Source organism: Penaeus vannamei, chromosome 23 (assembly GCF_042767895.1).
Source record: "Penaeus vannamei isolate JL-2024 chromosome 23, ASM4276789v1, whole genome shotgun sequence".
In the NCBI taxonomy this organism is placed as follows: Eukaryota; Metazoa; Arthropoda; class Malacostraca; order Decapoda; family Penaeidae; genus Penaeus; species Penaeus vannamei.
In genome coordinates, this window is record NC_091571.1 from 25,828,751 (window position 1) to 25,853,750 (window position 25,000).

The 25,000-nt window shown below is 42.9% G+C and overlaps 1 protein-coding gene across 3 annotated transcripts in view; it reads right to left on the reverse strand.

The window, feature by feature from the left end:
* LOC113812510 (serine/arginine repetitive matrix protein 2) overlaps positions 1-25,000 on the reverse strand; it is a 497,858-nt gene that overhangs the window by 86,011 nt on the left and 386,847 nt on the right. For all 3 annotated transcript variants that reach the window (XM_070137814.1, XM_070137813.1, XM_070137812.1), the window contains exons 3-5: positions 19,847-19,928; positions 15,768-15,990; positions 11,354-13,471 (exon numbers count right to left, since the gene is read on the reverse strand). In XM_070137814.1, the coding sequence (XP_069993915.1) occupies positions 11,354-13,471; positions 15,768-15,990; positions 19,847-19,928 (2,423 nt within the window). The remainder of the gene's footprint in view (positions 1-11,353; positions 13,472-15,767; positions 15,991-19,846; positions 19,929-25,000) is intronic.

Below are 25,000 nucleotides of genomic sequence, written 5' to 3' on the forward strand. Positions count from 1 at the left end.
GACGAAGTGGAGGCGAGGAGAAAGGCGAATAGTAGTAACAGGAGTAAGCGAAAGAAGGAAAGAATGTGGAGACGAAGAGTACGAAGAGAAGAGGAGTTGGATAAAGAGGAGGGCGGAGTGAAGACGGAAGAGAAGAAAGGAAATCGAGAGTAAAGCGTAAGAAGTAACAGGAGATTAGAGAAAGGAGGGATAGAAGAAAATGCAAGCGAAATCTTTTGCAGGTAAATACCGCAAACAGAAGCATAAAAACAGAAAAAGGTGCAGACGGGAAAAAAGACGAAGGGAAAGAGATCTAGAAGATGAGAAAGATTAAGAAAATGAGAAGAGCGGAAGAAACGAATACAAACAGAAAACACACGAAGGACAGGAAGAAAAAAATCAAGAAATATGAAAGTAAAAGCAACGAAAAGAGGAAAGTGGCTCGAGCGGTACGAAGTAAAGAAATACAAAATAAAGAAGATACAAAAGCACGAAAAAAGGAAGATATGAGAAGGCAGAAGACAAAAGAGACAGTGAGTACAGACGAGCCGATAAGACCCGAAAGAGATAAGGATTTTGACAAGCGATAAAAATACACATGAAAAGGATAAGAGGTGAGAGTGCAGAAAGAGAGAGGCCGAAAAGTTTTTTTTTTTTTTTGAAAGCGGGATTGGGAGAACAATTTTGGCGGGGTTTTGTGTTCTTCTCTAAAGGTATCGTGCTTGTGAACGCAAGGAGGGAGGGACGGGGGGAGTGAAAAGAGGGTAGAGAAGAGAAAGAAAGAGAGAGAAAGAGAAGAGAGAGAGAAAGAGAAGAGAGAGAGAAAGAAAGAGAGAGAAAGAGAAGAGAGAGAGAAAGAGAAGAGAGAGAGAAAGGGAAGAGAAGAGAAAGAGAAGAGAGAGAGAAAAAGAGAAAGAATGAATACGAGAGAGCACTCCAAAAATTGTTCAGGAGAAGAAAAAAAGAGATGAAACAAAACAGAAAAGAAAGGTAAAAAAGAAGCACTTCACCGCCGCCTGCCGAAAGCGCCCAAGAACTTCGAGAACTTTCCGCGCTCGGTGAATTTTCCCGCCCAAAGTACTCCTCCGCGTCAGACACCATCCAACCTCTACCTCTACCTCTACCTCTACCTCTACCTCTACCTCTCTCTCTCTCTCTCTCTCTCTCTCTCTCTCTCTCTCTCTCTCTCTCTCTCTCTCTCTCTCTCTCTCTCCTCCCGAGCTCTTCCTACACCAACTCAAACCTTGCTAGCTTCAAATTTCATATTCATAGAAGAGATTACCCTCCTTAAAAAAAAAATAATAAAAAAATAAATAAAAATAAATAAATAAATAAAAAATAAAAATCTATCGCCCGGGCTCCTTCTCCTCCGCCTGGGAGTGACAGACCCACGAAATTCCCTTCGGCAGGAAATCGAGCGGCCGAGCCTCCCTCTCATCGCTTGCCGCTCGCCATCGCCATCTCGGGGAGAGCCAAGGCGGGGGAAAGAATCGCGTAGGAATAAGGAGGGTTATTGATAGAATTAATTTTCTTGGAAGGCGCGCGGGGAAGTCGCTGTGAGAAGACCCTTGCGCGAGATCTTGTTAGGCAGGATTTAAGGAAAATGGGAGAAAAAACGCACAGATTTGGGTCTGTCAACACATATGCTCGCACGCACACGCACACGCACGCATGCACGCGCGCGCGCACACACACGCACACGCACGCGCGCGCGCGCGCACACACACACACACACAGATATATATGTATGTATACTTGTATATCTATACAGACAAACAGACCCATACATAGAAATGTGAGTAGATAGATATGTAGATCGATATAGATATAGTTATATGAGGAAATGGAGCACGATTTAAATACAGTCATAAAATCAAGATATTTCTGTCATTTTATCTCATTCATTCATTTGTTATCTATTGATCTGATTCATTCTTTTACATATGAAAACAATCCAAAACACAGGACGCAAATTAATAATAATTTTAATAAACGTGACGGTGATTATAATACTAAAAACTCCCACTAATAATAATGCAACTATCAAAACTATTAGCAATAACAATAAGGTAATAGTAAACATAGTTATAATAATAACAGAAATGGTAATAGTAATGATCATGGTAGTAACAATAACTATAACAATAATAATAGTAATCATAATCATAATAATAATAACAGCAATAACAATAATAACAATAACAATAAAAACAATTATGATAATAAAAATAACAATAATACTAATAACAGCAATAACAATAATAACAATAACAATAAAAAACAATAACAATAATAACAATAACAATAAAAAACAATAACAATAATAATAACAGTAACAAAAGCAATGACAGTGATGATAATAAGAGTGGTAAATACACAGCAAATAATAGTGACAAAATCACCAATAGCAATACCAATAACGGCAGCAGCTGTAAAGCCAGCAGGACCCCCAAGCGCCGCCCGGACCTTGAAGAACCAGCGCACGAGTGGTTCCCCTAACGGCCTCTTCCCCTCCCCCCTCTCCCATCTTCCCCTTCTTCCCCCCTCTCCCATCTTCCTCTTCTCCCCCCTCTCCCCCCCCTCCCTTCTGACCCCATTCCGACCTCCTCTTCCCCTCCTCAATGAGCTTGTTAAAGTGGCCCTAAAACGGGAAAAGTGAGACTCGTAAAATACCAAACAGGGCATTGATGTTCTGCACATTTCGAGCGACGAACGGCGGCGAAAAAATGCGTGTTTTTTTGCGACGTGACTCTCTTTGTGTCTTCGTCCGTTTTTCCTTGTTTATTTTTACGTTCTAGTGCGTTTGTTTTCCGTCCTGTTTTGCTGATTCCGATCGTGGCTTCAATCTTTAGTGGTAAACGACGAAGGAGACTTTGAAAATGTGTAGAGAATCTGTGTTAATTTTCCCTTGTACTGCTATCTAAGATCAAACCTAAATATACAGCAAATAATTTCACAAAAGGGTATGATTCCTGTGTCAACTTTTGTCCACTTTGGGCGCCTGGCCTCGACTGCATTTTTCATGACGACACGACGCGCGTCCTTCCCCTCTCCTGCGGCGGTGTTCCCCTCACTTTTTCTTTCCCGGACCTGCCTCGACCTCTCTTACTTTAGATCTAGCTTTCTCTATTTCTCTCCCTCCCTCCCTCTTTCTGTCCCTCTCTTTCTTTCTTTCTTTCTCTCTCTCTTTCCCCTCCTCTCTCTCTCTCTCTCTCCCTCTCCCTCTCTCTCACCCCTTTCCTCCCAATTTTCTTTGATTTTCTCAGTATCAATATCTGTCACTGTGCCTTTGCCTCCCCCTCTCTCTCTATTTCTCTGTCTCTCCATCTCTCACTTCCTTCTACTTCTCTCTCCCTCTCAATACCTATATCTCTATCTCCCTGACACCCCCCTCCCCTCCCTCCCCGCTCTCTCCCTCTCAACACCTAGTATATACACATTAGTATGAATGTGTGTGTATTTGTTTACGTATGCGCAGTGCCGGATGAGGGCAGGTGGCGTTCCTGTAAACAAACACTCGAGGCAAGATCGTATCCTCCAGGTGAGCCGGACGCCGTTCGTATAACCCGACGCGACGCTCCACTCGTTGTCATGGTAACGCTACCCGAACGACAGATCTTTTCTTCTTCTTGGGAACGACCAGTGAAATGAACTTGCACGAACGGAGGGAGATAAATTTGGAAAATGACAAACAAATGTAAAAATACGGAGGCGAGAGAGAGAAGACACAAGAACGCACGCTGAATTTTCTATAAATAGCGTGAACTGACATAGGGGAGAAGGAACCATTTTCTCCAAATTCTTCCGTTACCACAAAGGCAGAAATACCGAGAATGCCTTTCCACTTCGATGCTTTTTGCTCTCTCGGATATTACTTACAATGAAGAAATGATACAAAAGAGCAAGAACGAAATAAAAATAAACAAAACTCAAAATAATAAACAACTGGAAAAAGTTCGTTATTTTCTCACCGTCTATTCATACTATCTCACACATACAAATATGAGCGACAGAGAGAGAGAGAGAGAGAGAGAAAGAGACAGAGAGAGAGAGACAGAGAGAGAGAGAGAGAGAGAGAGAGAGAGAGAGAGAGAGAGAGAGAGAGAGAGAGAGAGAGAGAGAGAGAGAGAGAGAGAGAGAGAGAGAGAGAGAGAGAGAGAGAGAGTTCTTAAATTTTACCGACCCAGAAACACCGCAACCTTAGCCTACATAAGCAATTTTGTGAAAAAAGTTACGTGTTTCGTTATTGTCTCCCTTGCCATATTCTCACCTATGAGTTTATTTTTGACCTTCCTAAAAATAGGGTTCATATTCATATATATTCTATTTCCATTGTCTCTTTATAAGAACAGTCATTAGTATCTTTTTTTTCATCTTTGTTCTGCCGCTCCCCATATTCCTCTTTTAAAAATATTTCCCGAACCTTTTAATCTTGTACTAAGCCTTTCCATTTTCTTTCTCTCTCACTCCCCTTGTTCCTAAAACTTTTTTCATTTATCTTCGTGCTCGGTCCCCCTCCATTTATCACCATTCCTTCCTCTGTCTCTATTTCTACCTCCCTCTGTGTGCCTCTCTCTCTCTCTCTCTCTCTCTCTCTCTCTCTCTCTCTCTCTCTCTCTCTCTCTCTCTCTTTCTTTCTCCCTCTCGCTCTTTTTTTCTCTCTCTCTCCCTCGCTCACATTCTCTCTCACTCACTCAGCCTCTTCCTCTATCACTCAACCTCTCTCTATCTCACTCAAGCTCACTCTCTCTCCCTCACGTCCTCTCTCCCTCTCTCCCCTTGCTCCTCTTCCGTCGCTCCTCCCTCACGTCCTTTCCCATTCTAGCTCCTCGGTATTGTTGCCCCCTCTCGTCCCCTCTCTGCCCTTCGCCTCGTTCCGCGCCTCCCTCCTATCCCCCCCTCCCCCCCTCTCTCTAGCATTGCCTCTTCTCTTGAAGTTCCCCTCCCCCGGTCCCCTCGGTCTCCTCCCCCTCCCCCAGTCCCCTCAGTCTCCTCCCCCTCCCCCGGTCCCCTCAGTCTCCCGCCCCGGTCCCCTCAGTCTCCTCCTCCTTCCCCCCCGGTCCCCTCGGACTCCCCCTCCCCCCACTCCCCTTGTTCTCCTCCCCTCCCTGTCCCCTCGGTCTCCCCTCTGTCCTCTCGGTCTCCCCCCCCCCCACGCCCCCGGTTCCCTCGGTCTCTCTTCCCCTCTCCTTCTCTCTTTCTATCCCTTGTGGCTCCCTCCTTTCCTCTACTCCTCTCCCCTCTTATCCTCTGCGCGTAGGTGGTGTTGCAACCGCTGCTAACTCTCTTGCCTAATACCCACGTGGAATACACAGACGCAGATACACTTATGTATCAACACAGACATACACTTACTTACTCGTGTATGCATATAATCACTTTCATGTACATATACATATAAATGCATATTAAACACATGCAAGAACAAACATTCATTCATTCATTCATTCTCTCTCTCTCTCTCTCTCTCTCTCTCTCTCTCTCTCTCTCTCTCTCTCTCTCTCTCTCTCTCTCTCTCTCTCTCTCTCTCTCTCTCTCTCTCTCTCTCTCCCTCTCCCTCTTTCTCTCTTCCTGTACCATATCAATTTAAAAAGTTATCCATCCACTCTTTTATCTATTTCCGTTTTGCCATTCACTCCATCGGTAAAATGAAAATAAAGAAGAGGATTTTCCAATCCGAAGAAAAAAGAAAGAAAGAAAGAAAGCGAGCGGGAGAGAAAGAACGAAATAAAGAAAGAAAGGAAGAAAGACAAAAAAGCGAGCGGGAGAGAAAGAAAGAAAGACAGGAAAAAAGCGAGCGGGAAAGAAAGAAAGAAAGGAAGGAGAGAAAAGCCATTTTTCCCCCAGCATCATTTCTCAATTTCCTTTATGGCCTCTTCGTATTCTCATTACCTGACACATTCTCCTGCCTTCCCCTTCCCCGCCTCTTTATCTTGACACCTCCTTCCTCCTTCGCCTCCCACTTCACCCTTTCGCCTAATGACTCGCTCCCGCTTCGCCTCACTCACTGACACTCCCCTGACTCACTTCCGGTCACGGGAATGACTCACCTCTGGATTCCCATTCCCACCGACTCACTTCGCATTCCCAGCTGATTCGTATTCCGATGTCAATCAAACTTTTTCTCTCTCGGCCTTCTCAAAGCTAAAACTTATCCTTTTTATCAATTTGACTCACATCTTACTCATATGACTCAGTATTCCGTACTCGCCTTCCTTATACTCCTTAAACTCATCCTTTTCCTCATATCCTCCCTCCTCATATCCTTATCTGCAATCTCTTACTCCAACAAAACTCATTCACTCACAGCCCCTCAAACCTAACTCACGCCTACTCACCCTCACTCACCTTACTCCCACCCCCTCACCTCTCATATTAACTCATTTGCCTCACATCCGTTCACGCTAGACCATTTAACTCGGATCAACCTCTCACCCAAACTCACTCTCTCACCCAAATATGAAAACCTCACACTCTCTCACCCTAAACTCACTTGCCTCACTTCTTCTCACCCTTGTGACTCACCCAACCACACTTGCCTCTCACCCTAACTCACCCTTATATACGATCACCTAAATTCATTTGCCTCTCACCCTTACTCACCCGAAGTCCCTTCCCCCATACGCTTTCACCCAAACTCACTTTCCTCATTGTCTCACCTAAAATCACACGCTCTCACCCTAACTCAAGCCAGACTCACTTCCATCCCACTCCTGTCACCCTATTTCACTTCCCTCCCACCCTCTCACCCTATTTCACTTCCGTTTCGCCCTCTCACCCCGACTCACCCTGATTCACTTTCCTCCTACGCTCTCATCCTATTTCACTCTCGCTTCATCCCTTTTCACCCTAACTCGTCCAAAGTCCCTTTCCCCAAGCCCTCTCACCCAAACTCACACCAAACTCCCCGTCCTCCCCTCCCCCTCCCTGCCCTCCTCTCCCCTCTACAATACCCTTCCACCCACTCGCCACTCGCACCGCCGCCAGAGAGCTATATCGATTCCACAATTTGTGCAAGTCTCCGATTACTGGCTGAGGAGGAGGAGGAGGAAAAGGAGGTGGAGGAGGAGGAGGAGAAGAAGGAGAAAGAGAAAGAGGAGGAGGAAAAGGAGGTGGAGGAAGAGGAGGAAAAGGAAGTGGAGGAAGAGAAGGAGAAGGAGAAGGAGGAGGAAATGGAGGAGGAGGAGGAAAAGGAGGTGAAGAAGGAGAAGAAGGAGAAGGAGAAGGAGGAGTAGGAGGAGAAGGACGGGGAGAAGGAAAAGGAGGAGGAAAAGGAGAAGGAAAAGGAGGAGGAAAAGGAGAAAAAGAACGAGGAAAAGAAGGAGAAAAGAGGAGGAGAAAGGATGGGGAAGGGGCAGGGGAGGGGAAGACTAAAGGGAGGAGGAGGAGAAAGGATGGTGATAGGGAGTGAAAGGGGAGGAGGAGGAGGAAGAGAAAGGATGGAAGGGGGAGGGGGAGAGAATGGGAAGGAGGAGGAGAAGGAGAAATGATGGAAAAAGGGAAGGGAAAGGAGAGCAGGAGGAGAAATGATGGGGAAGAGGGAAGGAAGGGGGAGTGAAAGGGGAGGAAGAGGAGAAATGATGGGCAAGGGAAAGGAAAAGAGAGGAGGAGGAGAAAGGATGGAGAAGAGGAAGAAGGGCAGGAGGAGTAGGAAGGGAAGAAGGAGGAGGAGGAGGAAGTGGTGGTGGAGGTGGTGATTGGTGGTGTGGAGGAGGAGCAATGCTGTCCGTACCTACTTGTCTTGTGGCAGCACTTGGAAACCCCTTTTCCCAATTCTTGACGTTTCCTTCTCACCTTTTTTTTCAACTTCTTGATTTTCTTATCACTTTTGCTTTCCTTTTCTATAAATTTATTTGTTTTTGTTGGCTTGTTATGGTTTTGGACTCTTAGTTTTTACTTTCTCATCCCTATTATATTGGGAAGGTTCATTTACAATTTCTTTTGTAACGTTTTGTCATTAATTTCCTTACAAGTCAGTCGATCTTCTTTTCTTTGTTTTTTCTATTACCTAACACATCCTACACCTATTTCATTATTTAAACATTTTCTCCTTTATCCAACAATCCCAATTCTCCTTTGAAATATTTCAAACTGTTTTCCTGTAGCACCTAACTGATTGATTGATTGTTTTTTTCTTTGCATCTGCTATACTTCAAGCTTTCAAATATTTCTTTTCTAAAATGGTTTGCCCTTCTTTCACCTGAAATCCCTAAATCTTTTTCTTTGACCAAAATCTCCAGTCCTTTTCACTGGCAGCTCTAATCCATTTTTTAATCTGAAGCCTATAATATATCCAACTCCAAAAACCTAATCCTTATATATCTACATCCTAATTGTTCTTTATCTGAAATTGCTATTCTTTCTCTTTCCTGGAATCCCTAATGTGTCCCTTTCCTGGAATCACTAATACTTTTTTTATATAAAATCTCTCTTCCTTCTCTTTTCTGAAATCACCAATCCATTTTTTCTTCTTCTAAGTTTCCAATCCATCTATTGCTTGAAATCCCTAATTCTTCCATTTTCTTTTCTAAAGCTCCTATTCCATCTCTTTTCTAAAACTGCTCATCAATATCTTTTTGACATCCTGTCTTGATTTGCTCATCAATCTCTAACCTAAAATGCCTAATCTATTTTTTCTTCCATTGCTGATCTTTCCTTAACTGAAATCCTCAATCCATAAAGCAATAATCCATCTTTTTCCTGAAATCCTGAATCCATATTTCCCTCACCATCTTACTGTTGTTTTCGGAAGTTACTTATTACCTATTCAACTATTAGTCGTCATTTCCTTGCTCTTTAGTCTATTCAATCTTCTTGTGTCCTAAAGTGTTATGGCAGAAACATTTTAATATTTCTAATTAAGAATCATACATTCCTTACAGCATTTATTCTTAAAACCATTTCATCTTCACATGTAAACATCCATTAAACCCATTCAGTCAGCATTTATTCTTATAATATCCTATTTCACCATGCTAGAAATATTGTGTATTTCTATCATCTTGATGCCTGGATGTATGAATTACATAATCTTTCTTAAAGTGATCTAGCATTCATCAACTGAAGATTATCTCGCATGCAAGTAATTATCTAAATATGTCATAATCAGGACCTAAATTACACATATAAATTACCTAATAATATAATTTGTAAAATCAATTTCATATATACCAGGAGTAGATGTTCTCATAACAAAAAAAGTTAAATTCACTACAATTCTTAAAACAATTTTGCTGAAAAAAACAATATCAACGGAATGAAATAAAATGAATCATAAATGAATCACAGATTATCCAAAAATAAAAAAATATACGCATATCTCTGATTTATTTATATTTTTTCTCTTAGTTATTGTTTTAATTAGAGATTGCTTGCAAAAAATGATGCAGAGCAATTACATGATTAGACTCTAAATAAGCTTGCAGCTTTAAACTGTACCTAACAAATCACCAGGTATGCAATGCTGACACGTTATGTGAATATGCATGACAAATGGTGACAGCATAATTACACTGCACCATTTGCCAAGCTGTAGTGCATTTGAAAAAGGTGGCTTGTTGTGAATTACTTACTTTTTACTCATTAAAAGTTCTGTATCAACTGAAATTGATAAAGCAATTGTATATCTAAAATGTTCTTGATGCTTATGAGTCTTACAACAAACATAAAACTACAGTGAATTCTGCATTGCCTTCTCTTACCACTCAGGAAAGCAAAGGCCTCAAACTTTGTATAGTTTACCGTTTTCTTTTCCAAGATGGGCACACACACAACAAAAAGTAATAATAATCATAAAAAGATATTACATATCAGTCCATTAATTCTGGAATATCTAATTAATACAACAAACTTTGTCTCTGTAACTATCCAAGTTGATTAATTTCTTTACAGAAGAAAATAGTAGGATTAAGACTTTCATTCTAAACTGAGGATATCATGGCTGCTGGATATCTCTAAAAATGTTTAAATATATTGTTTCCCATCATGTAAAAATATATACACCCTTAGTACTTCTTACTGTATGATTTTCTTTGAAATGATTGAAAAATCAATCAATTCATGGTCTATAATTCCTGAAGTCTAATTTTCTAAATAAATACATAATCTATTTTCCACAACATTCTGAATGTATTACAAAAACGGACCAAAAACCTATGATAAATATCAAAAATACATTATCAAAAATGCTGTTATCAGTGACCTCATAAGGGAATATGATGGATATTATAAATAAATCATGACTGTTTGATGTTAACCTAAAACAGATAAAAGACAAATTTGAAAAAGTTAGCTCTAATGGTCAATAAGAAAAATCTCTGTCTTCAATGAGTGGAATCATGTAATACTTACAAAGTGAAAATAAAGCATCAAGAAATTAACTCAATCATGATATGACAATAGTTTTAAATATGTTACAAAAGAGAAGTGCCTACACATGTTAGAAGTTTCAGTGTTAATCCACAGATCTAAAACAAAATAAATTTCATTGGTGTTAAAATCATTCCTTCAGATTTGCCCAAATCATTATATTTTCAGCAAGAGGGTTGGTTAGGCTACCCAGGAAATCTCATGTACAGCCTAAGAAAAAAACATTTATAATACAATCTGTTTAATACATCTTCATTCTTGCATCTCTGGGCCTGTTCTAATAGCAATGGAGTTCCCACCCAAGAAAGAGCATACTGGGTAGGCAAGTCTGGTGTGATTATGTTGATATATCTATCACCTCTCTGAAAGACTTTCACTTCATGCAGCAGTGTACATGAGGGCAAAAGTAAATTATGGGTAAAATTATTTCAGTAATGTTAACTTTCACTATTTTCAAACAATTCCCTGAATGGTCTCTTACAAAAGGAGATAACAGCCCTGTTTCCATGAAAGATATAAATTCCCTGTACTTGAAATTACTATGTAGGCCATGATTAATTTGTTTTAGCTCCTACTGTGAAAACTAATATATAATTGGAATAAATCCTATATACCTACTGAAAAATAACAAATAACAAACAAGATTACTAAAATATGTCTATCAAATGCAATGTACTTTTTATATATATCATACATGTTTACTATGAACACTCCTTGATAATCAGTGCTACCTCTTGTTAAAGCAATATACTACAAAAGAATACTGATTAAAACCCAGAGAATGCAGCTAAAATATTTTTCTTATGCAGCTCATGTTTTCCTTTTGGTTATGCAAAACAAATAAGTTATTTTCATTAACTAACCTCCTCTTTTTTGAAGATCACTGCAGTCTATCTATGTTTTATCAAGCACTCTATAGCTAAACAAATTTATAGCTAAACATTCTAGCAAAAGTACTAGTGAAGACAAAATACATGCAAACAAAAGTTAGTGATGGTGCACATACCTTTTCCTTTTTTGCCGACCATCAACGAAGTTGCTCTTCGCAGTTCCTTATTTTCTTTTTTCATATCTGCTGGTGTGAGATTGGGCGGAAGTGTTGAGTGTTTCTTCTTCTTTCCAGTGAGTGTGACCTCCTGCTGTGTGGGCTCTGAGACAGCTTCAGCAAGGTCTTCAATGCTCCTGAAGCGACCAGATCCATCACGAGTAAGGGGAACGACGGAGGGACTGAGTGATGGAAGGCGTGCGTATTCTTGAGGGGAAGGCAAGGCTGATTCCCTCAAGGATGATCGCCATGGATCCCTGATGATGTCGCCATGTATGCGGGTGGAAGACCTTGATGTTGAGGTCAGTTTGGTGGTGGTGGCACGTGTGGTGGAACTATTGGATGAGGAGGGAGTTGGTGTTCTACTTCCACTACGGACAGAATCTGCAAGTCTTGATAACAACCGTCCAGATCGGCTGCTCTTGGACCCAATGCTTCCTTGGTCTTCACTAATCACTGCTAAGGTATCTGGCCGAGGACGAGGCTCTAGGTTTTTAAGATTCTCTAAGAAATCACGATCTGTCAATGGGTTGTCATTATCCTGGATGCTATACTGGCTTGCTAAAGATCCATTAATTGCACTGCTAACCTCATTTCCATTGCCCACATGTTCATGCTGTCCATACAAATCATCAACATGGGTAATTTTCTCTCCTGCAGGCAGAGGAGAGTTGGCAGAGGATATTTCAACCATCTCTTCCTTGCTAGCATTGTGCAACCAGCTTGAATTTTTAGATGTGGAGGGTGTGGTTGGCGTTGCTCTTAATGAACTTCTGGCAGAATCTTTTTGCGACAAGGGAGTGGTGGTTCGAGGAGTCCAGTGCATTGACTCATCCCTTGGAGGAGGAGGAGGAGGAATTTCCATTGTCTCTTGCATCATAACCTCTACTTCATCCCCTTCATCTCGATTTCTCTCCATGTCCTCTGACCCAATGGATGTACGACTACGTATTGTTTCCTTCCCTCTTTTAGTTTCTGGTCTGCCTTTCTTTGTAGCATCTCCATCTTGTGGGGAAAGAATAGATGGTGGAGTACCTGAAAAATCAGATCGATTATCACTGCCACCACTTTCATCTGTCCTAGTTGTGCTGACAGCAGAACCTAGTCCACTATCTGCTCTGTCTTCTGCATGGACTCCATTTGGTGTTTTCTTAATTGGTGGAGGTGGTTTGAAGGTAGGTGGACTTTCATCTAACCCTTCTATCAAGCCTTCTTTCAACATATGTCTTATAGTATCAAACTTTTCACTAGGTTTGGAACTAGTTGAGCCAGAGCTGTGTGAACTCTCTCTTGAACTCTGTCTGCTAAAGTTATTAGATTCTTCAATGTTTTTCTCACTGTCTTTGTTACTTAAATTACCCTTTTGTCCAATGCCATTTTCTGCTGACCTGGGTGTCGATTTTTTAACCTTACCATTCAAGTCTTTCCTGTCTCTCACATTACCTCCTTTCTGGGCTCCAGTGTCAGCACTGTTTGGCCTTGACCTTGCTCTCCCATAGGAAGAATTCTTTGCTTGACCTGCATTCATATAATCAAATGAAGCGGTAGAGCTCTCCATAGAGACAAGAGACTCCATAGAGGTAGGTCTGTGTGGTTTCTGACTGATGGTGGAAGGACGAGATTGAGCAGTCACAGAATCCTCGAGGGAATCATCAGAAAATCCATTCTCTTGCTCTAGGTCAGGAAGACCTTTATGAAATGCCCTCATCATGCTCTGCAGGGGTGTTGAGGGTGTCTTTGGTGGTGTAGATGATTTAGAAGTGCTCTTGGTTGTGACTGGAGCATTCTGGAGACTGTCATCACTCAAGGAATCCCTGTTGGTCAGTTTCTTTTTCACAGGTTCTCCTTGCTGGTCTGTCACTACATAAAATTGTGATCCCTGAAGGATGTCAGACTCATTTCCATCTGACTCTCCATCATCATCATAGTCAGGAGTTGGGGACGGTGGCGCTGGGATGAACATTCTAGAAGAGTCATTGAACACTCCAGATACAATAAAAGCCCCTCCAGATCGACCTCCACGACTGGTGGCGAACTCATCCCCGACTGGAGGAGTCTCGTCGAACCCACTGTCCTTGCCTGAAAGTAATTGGTCCTCGTTAGAATTTGCATAATATTTGAATAAATTGCAAAATAAAATACAAACAACTGGTCCTGGCTACTGATTAAAACTAAGACATTCAACACATCTTTATATGTAACAAAATCTTATATGCACATCAGTTTCAGTTCAAATTAAGCATTTTAAGTGTGAAGGCAATTAAATAATAGGTAAAGGAATAAGGAAAATGCATAACCTCCTGAAAGAACATGATCACCATACAGTATTATAATTCTGTAATAACTGTAACATAATATCAATATAATTGTATTCAAATATCACAATATACTTTAAGTAACAATTTGCATACTGTGTTTGTACACACACACACACACACACACACACACACACATACATATATATATATATACATATACATATACATATATATATATATATATATATATATATATATATATATATATATATATATATATATATATATATATATATATATATATATATATATATATATATATATATATATATATATACATATACATATATATATATACCTATATATATGTAGACATATATACGTGCTCTTTCTTCCTTTTCTTACACACACACATCATGGATACAAAAATCCTATTAGTGATAGATTTTAGATAATGCAAACCTGTTGTCTCATTTTTCAAAACATATTGATATTCAGAGGGAAGAAGAAGGATAGCAAAGAGAAGGATGAAGACAAAGAGAAGCTGAAAGAGAAAGAGAAGGAGAAAAAAAGAGATGGAGGAGAAGGATATGGGGAGGGAAAAGATGAGAAGTATTAGTTGTAATAGTAAGAGTAGGAGTACGAGGAGGAGAAGGAGGAGGAGGAGGAGAAGGAGGAGGAGGAGGAGAAGGACGAGGGAAGAAGAAGGAGAGCAAAGAGGAGAAAGATGAGAAAGAGGAGGAGAAGGAGAAGGAGAAGGAGAAAGAGAAAAAAGAGAAGGAGAAAGATTAAGAGAAAAAAAGAGAAGGAGGAGAAGGAGAAGGGGACGGAAAGGATATGGAGGAGTAGTAGTTATAGTATTAGGAATAGGAGTAGGAGTAGGAGGAGGAGGAGGAGCAATGGAGGAGGAGGTGAGGCGGAGAAGGAAGAGGAGAAGGAGGGGGAAGAGGAGGAGGAGGAGGAGGAGGAGGAGGAGGAGGAGGAGGAAGAGAAGGAAGAAGGAGAAGGAGACAGAGGAAAAGGAAAAGGAGGTAAAAAAGGAGGAGGAGGCTAGGAGGAGGAGAGGAGGAGGAGGAGGAGGAGGAGGAGGAGGAGGAGGAGGAGAAGGAAAAGGAGGAGACAGAGGAAAAGGAAAAGAAGGAAAAAAGGAGGAGTAGTAGGAGGAGGGGGAGGAGGAGTAGGAGGAGGGGGAGGAGGGGGAGGAAGGAGAGGAGGAGGAGGAAGAGGAGAAGTGGGGGAGGAGGAGGAGGAGGAGGAGGAGGAGGAGAAGGAGGAGAAGGGGGAGGAGGAAGAGGAGGAGGAGAAGGGGGAGGAAGAGGAGGAGGAGAAGAAGAGGAGGAGGACGACGAAGAAGAGGAGGAGGACGACGAAGAAGAGGAGGAGGACGACGAAGAAGAGGAGGAGGAGGAGGACGACGACGAAGAAGAGGAGGAGGAGGAGGAGGAGGAGGAGGAGGAGGAGGAGGAGGATTAAGAGGAGGAGGAGGAGGAGGAGGAGGAGGAGGAGGAGGAGGAGAGGAGGAGGAGGATTAAGAGGAGGAGGAGGAGGAGGAGGAGAAGAAGAAAAGGAGGAGAAAAAGAAAAAAGAAGAGGAGGAGGAGGAGGAGAAAAGAAGGAGAAGAAGAAGAGGAGGGGGAGGAGAAGAAAAGGAGGAAAAGAAGAAGAAGAAAAGGAGGAGAAGAAGAAGAAGAAGAAGAAGAGGAGGAGGAGAAGAATATGAGGAGAAGAAATGGAGGAGGAGGAGGAGGAGGAGGAAGAGGAGGAGAAGGAAAAGGGGGAGGAAGAGGAAGAGGAGGAGGAGAAAAAGAGGAGGAAGAGAAGTGAAGGAGGAGGAAAAGTGAAGGAGGAGGAGAAGAAGAGGAGGAGGGGGAGAAGAGGAGGAGGACAGGAGGAAAAGGAGGAGGAAGAGGAAGAGGAGGAGGAGGAGGAGGAGGAGGAGGAGGAGGAGGAGGAGGAGGAGGAGAAGGAAAATGAAAAGGAGGAGTAAAAGAAGTAGATGAAAAAGAAGAAGTAGTACACAAAAGGCACATAAAAAAGAAAACTAGAAACAGCACTACACTACCGTAAAAATACAAAAAGGAAAAGAAAAAAAAAGTCAAAAGTTTGGTTCAGCCTCACCGGAAGAGAAGTGCGGCAGCGAGGTCGAGTTCTTCATGGGACCCCTTGGACTCAGCTCCCTCACAGCCTCCCCGACCCTGAACTCCGATGACTCCCTGAAGGATTGGTTGGCCCCGCGGTACCCCGGGGGCTTCCTGTTCAGGGGCCGACGGTCCTCTGAAGGCGACGACAGGCCAGAGCTGTCCGAATGCCCCGCTGATGTGAGGCGTCGGCCAGTGCGGCGCTGTGGACAAGGGGGCAGCATGTAAGGGTGGAAGATGTGTGGAAATGGCTATCTCAAAACATTTGCGTAGTAAGGATAAAATGGTCTTTAGTTTGTAATCAAATGATCAGCAATCTAATTCCTCCAGTACTGTATCAAAATGTATCAAAATGTATAACTTGAGACATGAGAAAAAATGAATGATTCTAATGTCATAATGGCTTATAATGATTGTTATATCAATATGGAATAACGGACAAATGGTAATGAGGATTTTCGCCTTAATCTGCTCATGCTGACTCGTGGGAAGTAGGAAAATGTTAAAAGATTGAACAAAAAATACGTTAGGGGAAATTTAGGATTAATTTAATTGATTTTCTATGAACTAATTACAGCTTTATTCTCTGAGAAATTATATTTGCACATATATATTCATTCCCACTATTAACCCCTCTGTAATAAATAAATAAATTTGTCTAAAACTAAGCTCTAGATACAGCCTTATTCATATTCCTTACAGATCCATAAATTAATTCCGTCTCCTAGCTTCCTACAGATAATTGAACTATAACATATCTCATTCGTCTTAAATATACACATTATGATATGGAACAATAATCTTTTTTTTCATATTAGTAATAATTTTCAATAGTTTACGCTAGAATTCGTTTTCTTTGAGTGCCTTAGTAGGATACAGAAAACGAATGCTTTAACATAAATTTCAGCGCCAACTTCTTTATTTTCTCAAATGTACTCATTCTACGTTTTTATTAATTCTTAATTTGTGCGTGTTACCCAGAATATTAAAAAATAAACACGTAAGGCATCTAAGAATATCCTCGCTTACGTATTCTTGCAAGAACGACCGGCACAGAGGCACAGCGTTACACCGTAGATGTTTACAAGACCTAATGTAAACGATTGTGTTATAGGCAACACGATTTGATAGAAATTACCAAAATAATTGCAAGAATTAGAATTGCCCCTGTTTACTGTATTCACTTGTTCTCATGGTGATCAAAATAGAAGCCATCTTCTTCTAACTCCACACTTCCTGTGACATAGCAGAACAACTTTGTCAATGTCCCCCGTTTTCTTCTTTCACCCAAAGTAGTAAGTCCTATTTTATGTAGTCTATCTTCGTAGCTCATATCTCTTAAGAGTCGGAGCCCATCATGTGGATGCTATTAGAAGTAAGTTCCAGCTTATCTATATCCTTTTCAATTATGGACTCATTACCCTTGCACCAATGGACTCTAGAACAGGTCTTATGATGGCTGTAACGATCTTCTTTATCATATCTCCGTCCGCATATATGAATGTCCTCTTCATGTTGGCAATCAGCCCTAGTATTTTATGGGCCTTTTCATTGATAGGATCATCTGGGCTCGAGTTCTTGGCCACGATTAGTTCAAGGCCTGTTTCCCTCTCTGCCGTGTTTAATACTGAGCTTCCTACCTTGTATTGATTTAGGGATCGCTTCTCACTGTCCCCGAGCTCAACTACATCGCATTTACTGGTATTGAATTTCACTTTCCAAGTACAACTCCACAGGAATTAGTTTTCGGTGTTCTTAGGGAGGCATTTGCACGAGACGTCGTCTATTATCCTTTCTTGTATTTCGCGTCGTCTGCAAACATACTGACGGCGATACGTGAGCTTATGATTGACGCTAAAACTCTGATGAAAATAATAAACATAATCGGCGCCAAGACCGATCCATGAGGTACTCCGCTAGTTACTCGTCTCCATGTTGTGTGTTTCTCTCTAATTACTGTACTCAATTGTCTTTCATGTAGAAGTTTGTCTTTCACTCCACTTGGGTGCTCTAATTTACATAACAGTCTTATTTACGCCTTTTTAACGTCTAAGGAAACAATCCAGCCAAATGAGTGTAAGGTTGAGTGAGTGAGTGAGTGAGTGAGTGAGTGTGTTTGTTTGTTTGCGTGATTGTAATTGCGAGTGTGCGTACGCCTAGCCCGGGGAGGAAAGAGGTTCTCCTTGAAATCCGTTTTTGGACTACTCTTTGGCCTGGCTCCTCGTTCTCCAACGCTCACGAAAAAATAGGAAAGAATAACTGTGACACACACGATATGTGACACCTAGTAATCACCCCCCCCCCATAAAAAAAAAAAAAAAAATCCTCTGCCGAGCCTCCACCGCGCGCTCTTCCCAGCCCACTCCAAATCCGAACCGACCCACGCCCATCAACCTGTCTCGGCGGCCCTTCTTCGATGACAAAACGCACGCCATTACGAGGCTTAACGACCCCGGTGCTAGCAGGCCTCCCAAAAACAAACTCCACACATTCCAGACTAATAGCAAGACGAGGCGTGGCGTCCTAGCAGGGCACAGACGGCCGTAATAGCAGCACCTGTGAGCGCCTCGGCCAGGAAGACTCGCATTAATCCAGGGGCGCCATCTGGGGCTGGGTGGGCGGGAGGGGAGGGGATGGGGGAGGAGGGAGGAGGGGAGGGGGAAGGGAGGGATTTCCCTTCCTGCTTCCGAGTGCGAAACATTGCGGTTGGTTTTCTTTACAGTAGGAGAATCGCGTAGGATTTTATTCCTCTGCAAACATGGTGATCGGGATGGGAAGGTGAAAATACCACCGACTTTTCATTTGTTCGTTTATTCATTTCCACTACTGTTCTCGTCCTCATAATTACTACCGCGATCACCAACTTCACTGCTAATATCGCCATCATAAATTCTAGCATTAACAGCATTTGTACAAATTCTCCTTCAATCCCTTTACCCGATTTTTTTCAGCTTTCCAGGGAGACCTTCACCTTCGCCCATGACCTTCCCAGCGGTCGCAAGGTCCCCCCCCCCCTCGCCTTCTGGATGTTATTCTCACCGTTATTCCGCTTCCGCCACTTCCTGCATTGCCGGAATATTCTCATGTCACTTGTTTCACTTTCGTTATGCTCGCTCTTTGACTTTGTATCGGTAGGGATCATTGTATGAGCTTGTGGATGGATTAATTTCTCTCGACTCTTCCGCATTCTTAAACTACATACGGGTTTTTTGAATCGCTCAGGAGTATCGTCAGTAAAGTCCGTCAGTAGAATCCGTATAATCAGCAGCATCGAGAGAGAAAACAGTCACGTGTTCCGGTATCATCTGACATTCGGCGTAACGAGACACCGGCCAGCGCGCGCCCCTGGTCCGCCGTTTCGCTCCCTCCGCCGAAACCTTACGTCGTCGCTCCTCGGCTGAGATTGGCTTCCGCGCGCCCGACGCAACACGGGGAGACGCTCCATTGCGGAAAACCGGCGGGTGATGTTCTCGCGATGTGTGGTGCTTTATGATCGCTCAAGACGGTTGTATTGGGATCGTAATTACGCTTAGTTTAAAAATGTGCCTCTTTTTATTTCGAAATGTATCTATTCTCACACTCCTCCCTAAGTTCAATCTGCCTTAGTTATCCACCCTCCAATCACGAGCTTTTCCTTCTCTCCGATGGCAGGAAAATGTCTCCTCCTCGGAGTAAAAGTGGCTCTCGTCATCCGCAATTCGCGATCGGGTCTGCAATCCAGTACTCAACACCCCCATCTCTGCAACGATTTCGCCTTCTTCCCCCTCCTCTTTCCCCCACCCCAACGCATTTTTTCACCCCTTGCCGCGGCTTAGTGCACCCTACCCCTCACCTCTTTCACCCTCCATCACACGGACCCTTTAATCCCTCTCTGAGCGCAACTCCTACCTAAGGGTAACGCACTTGCCTCACCCCCCCCCCCCCTAATCCCAAGCCCTCCCTCGCAAGACTTCCTTAACGCAACTCCTACCAACTCCTAAGGGTAACGCACTTGCCTCACCCCCTCCCCCCCTTCCTCCCAAGCCCTCCCTCGCGCAAATCCTCCCCCGCAGGACTCACCACTCCGGGCTGCAGCTGGGTCTGCTTCGGGCCGCCTTCCGCTGCGTCTCTGTCGTCGTCCCCGCTGCTCCGGCTCGGGTTTCTGCGGGAAAAGACACAGTAAGGGAAATGCATACGACAGAACTGAATAATATGTGGTTAAATAAAGACAACAAGGAAATGCATACGACAGAACAAAATAATATGTGATTAAATAAAAAGACACAACAGGGAAGGGAATAAGGCAGAACAAAAATGTGGTTGAATAAAAAGACACAGTAAGGGAAATGCATACGAAAGAACAAAATATGTGATTAAATAAAAAGACACAGTAAGGGAAATGAACAAGGCAGAACTAAATAATATGTGGTTGAATAAAAAGACACAACAAGGAAAGGAATAAGGCAGAAAAAATAACATATTGTTAAATATATCAAATCAAAGTTGATTTTTTATCTAGTTACAGCGAGGAGAAGTAAAGGAGAGGAATGATGACTGCTTAGAAATAACAAAGAGGAAACTGATACCCCGAATAAGCAACACACCGTTTTGTCTGTAGTGTAAAAAATGTGTCAAACCGTAAGTCAAGTGACCTGGCCGAAATAGTTATTGAGTTCACTTATCAATTATCAAGATAATATTCTATTTTTTCATTGCGTCTGTTAATATCTTTCTTGACTGTATTATTGGTTATCGCAGAAAAAAACACTATGATGCGTTTGGTATAATATCAACTGTTCACTTGGACTATCCACACAGTAACGCAAACTCTGGCATCGCATTTCTAGTTACTGACCAAATAGTATCTAATCTATTGTAGCATTTCTTTGAGAATCAAATGTACTATTACAAAAAAAAAAAAAAAAAAAAAAAAAAAAAAAAAAATATATATATATATATATATATATATATATATATATATATATATATATATATATATATATGACATAATTATATAACAAAAAAATAATAAATAAATAAGTTAACATGTAATAAATCGAGAAATATACAGATTAATTCGTAATTAAATAGATAAATAAATAAACAGATATATGCATAAATAAATAAACAAATATATGAATAAGTAAATAAACAGATAAATGAACAAATAAACAAACAGATAAAAAATGAATAAAGACAGATAGACAAACAGGCAAATAAATAAATAACCTTGCTTCACCCCTCCGCCCCACTCGTCTTGGCAGCCGCTCACGAAATTCTATGACGCTGACCGTTGACGCTTGGCATGTCAACCGTCGTCGGCCAGTGGCTCAAGGGAAGCGTTTGAATGCGAGAGCGGCTGTCGGGCGGACAGTGACAGGGTGCGTGCATGTTGCTGACGACAGGGTGGGGGAAGGGTGGGGGGAAGGTGGGGGAAGGGTAGGGGGGGAGGGTAGGAAAGGGTGAAGGGAAGGGTGGGGGAAGGGTAGAAGGGTAGGGGAAGAGTGGGGGAAGGGTAGGGGAAGAGTGGGGGAAGGGTAGGTGAAGAGTGGGGGAAGGGTAGGGGAAGGGTGGGGGAAGGGTAGGGGAAGGGTGGGGAGGGAGAAGGGGGTTATGTGTAGCACTGCATGGGTCAGGCGGTCAACCCTTCCCACACTGCATGAATATGCATCTCGGAAAATATTTAACAACTACCAAGTGTAACCTAAAAAGTGGCGCATTAAAATAACAATAAAAAATAATCAGAGCAAAACTGGATTTGCATCACAATCTTAGAGGGTCAATATATATTTTTTCCTTCAAATTATCTTCAAAACATGTATTTCTTCCTTATCACACAAAAAAGTTATCAAAATATCTTTAAAACATACGCATGATCCTTATCACACAAGAAAGATATCAAAATATCTTTAAAACATAATATGCGTTCCTTATCACAGAAAAAGGTTATCAGAATATCTTTAAAACATAATATTCGTTCCTTATCACAGAAAAGTTAAAAAAATAGCTTTAAAACATATATTTCTTCCTTATCACACAAACAAGTTATCAAAATATCTTGAAACACACAAGTTCCTTTATCACAAAAAAGGTAATCAAAAAATCTTTAAAACATAATATTAGTTCCTTTATCACAAAAAAGGATAAAATATCTATAAAACATACATTAGTTCATTTATCACAACAAAGCTTACCCCAAAAAATCTTTAAAACATAATATTCGTTCCTAATCACACAAAAAAGATTATCAAAATATCTTTAAAACATAATATTTCTTAATCATCACACAAAAAAATCATCAAAATATCTTAAAACATTTTACCACGTTTTCGACTCCTTTCGAGACCGCTCAACGTCGATCATGTAACACCACGTCCTTGCTGCTCCGTGACTCGGCGGCTGCAGCGTGACGCGCTAACGGGAGGGAGGGAGTGGGAAGCGGAGAAGGAAGGAGGAAGGGAGGGAAGGGGAGAAGGAGGGAGTGAGGGAAGGGGAAAAGGAGGGAGTGAGGGAAGGGGAAAAGGAGGGAGGGAGGGAAGGGGAAAAGGAGGGAGGGAGTGGGAAGCGGAGAAGGAAGGAGGAAGGGAGGGAAGCGGAGAAGGAAGGAGGAAGCGGAGAAGGAAGGAGGAAGGGAGGGAAGGGGAAAAGGAGGGAGGGAGGGAAGTGGAGAAGGGAGGGAAGGGGAGAAGGAAGGAGGAAGGGAGGGAAGCGGAGAAGGAAGGAGGAAGGGAGAGAAGGGGAAAAGTAGGGAGGGAGGGAGGGAGGGAAGGGGAAAGGGAGGGAGGAAGAGAGGGAAGGGGAAAAGGAAGAAGGGAAGGGGTGAAAGAGGGCGAGAGGGAGGAAAGGGAAGAAGGGAAGGGGTGAAGGAAAGAGGAAGGGAGGGAAGGAAGGGGAAAAGGAAGAAGGGAGGGAGGGAAGGGGAAAAGGAGGGAGAGAGGGAGGGAAGGGAAGACAGAAAAAGGTGAGAGGGCGAGAAGGAGGGAAGGGAAAAAGGGAAGGGGTGAAGGAGGGAGGGAGGGAGGGAAGGGCAGAAGGAGGGAGAGGGGATGAGCGTGCGTGCGTGCAAGCGAGCGGGCGCGCGGGGAGCCATATGGTGTCGCGGCCGCCCTGCCTCGGCCACTTCCTCGCCGCCAAGTGCACTGAACTTTACCTTCACACCCTCCCAATTATTCCTTTCCCTTTTCACCTTGAATTTATTATCCGCCCTCTTAGCATTTCCGCGCCTCGTGTTTACATATTCGATTACACCTGTTCTGATTACATTTACCGCGGTGAACTTGATTTTTTTTTTTTTTTTTTTGTCAGTAACGATTGATGTTTTCTGTTCCTCTTTATGTACTTCGTTATCATTTTTCAGTCCTTTTGGTTTATATCAATAATTTGTAATTTTCAAATGTTATCTAATTTTATTAACGCACTCGAAAGGTTTGAGAATCAAAAACTGCTATACACTAATTTTATAAGAATTCCCTATCGATCTTTGCCTGTCTCCCGTTTTCTCCTTCATCTTTTCCTATTCTCCTTCCTGTCCATTATCTTTCCATCTCTTCCAGCTTGTCTCTTTTCATCCGCTCCTTCACCTATTCCTATTTCCGCTATTCGGCTTCCCTTTCCCCCAACTTTCCCTATTCTCCCTCTTCCTTCTCCCTACTCTCCTTCCTATCTTTCGTCACTCTACCACCCAATCATTCCTGCCTCCTCCACCACTCTCCCTTACCGTTCTACTTCCTCCACCAGCAAATCACAGTTCCTCCCTCACGCCGCTAGTCCTTCCTTCCGCTCCTTTATGACCCCCCCCCCTCCTGTCGCCCTTATTCCCCCTCCCACTCCTTCGTTCCCTTACCTCCAATCCTCTGCTCATCTCTTCCCCCACTCCCCTTCCCCTTCCTTCCTAATTCTACTCCTCCTCCTCCTTCCCACCCTTTCGTTCCCCTTCTTTCCTACCTCTACTCTCCCTCCTCCTCTCTACTTCTTCCCTTCCCAACCCTTCTTCCCTCCCTCCACTCCCATCCCCTCTCCACTTCTTCCCCCCCTTCTTACCTCTCCCCACTCTCTTTCCCTCTCCACTTCTTCCTTTCCCACCCCTTCTTCCCTCCATTCCCATCGCCCCTCCACTTCCTTTCCCCCTCCCCCCTCCCCCTCCCTCCCTTTCCTCTAGCAACCACCTGACGGCCCACAATGAGTCAGCTTGTGAGTCTGTCCTCTCCCGCATGCGGTCGTGGCGGTCACGGAAGGCGAAGGCGAAGGCGACGGGGAAGACGGTATAGTAGAAGGAGTAAAGGAAGAAGGGGAAGGGAAGAAGAAGAGGGGAAAGACAGAGAGAAGGGAGAAGGGGGAGAAGGAAAAAAGGAGAAGACAGAGAGAGGGAAAAGGGGAAGGGGAGAAGGCAAAGAGGAGGTAGAAAGGAGAAGAGGGGAAGAAGAAGGGGAAGACAGAGAGAGGGAAGAATGGGGAGAAGAAGGAAAGAAGACAGAAAGGGAAGAAGGGGGAGAGGGAAAGAAGAAGACAGAGAGGGAAGGGGAAGAAGGAAAGAAGACCGAGAGAAGGGAGGGGGAAAAGACAGAGAAGGAACTAAGGAGAGAAGAAAGAGATCAGGGAGAAGGGAGAGAACAAGAGGAAGACAGAGAGAAGGGAGAAGGGGGAGAAGAAGGAAAGAAGAAGAGAGAGAAGGGAGAAAGGGAAATAGAGGGAAAGAAGATGGCAAAGATGAGGAGGTAAAGGAAGAAAAGGAACAGGGATAGCAACAGGAAACGGGAGAAGAAGGTGGACAGGAGGAATAAAAAGAGGAAGAGGAACACGATGGAGAGAGGAAGACGAGGAACAAGAAGGAGAGTAAGAAGAAAAAAGAAAAGGAGGAAGGATACGAAAATGGAGGAAGTGGAGAAGCAGGGAGGACGACGAGATGGAGGTGGAAGAGAGAGAGAGAGAGAGAGAGAGAGAGAGAGAGAGAGAGAGAGAGAGAGAGAGAGAGAGAGAGAGAGAGAGAGAGAGAGAGAGAGAGAGAGAGAGAGAGAGAGAGAGAGAGAGATTAGCAACAAAATCAGAAATAGTAGTAATGTGAGGAGGAAAGTAAGAAAAAATAACGAGCAAGAAAAAGGAGCAAGAAAAATAACGATGAAGAGAAGAACGAGGAGGAGAAAAAAGACACGGCGAAAAGAGGTAACGCAACGAAACAGAAGAAGGTGGAGAAGCGTGTAAACGAAAAGCAACAGAAGAAGAGTGAGAGGAATGTGA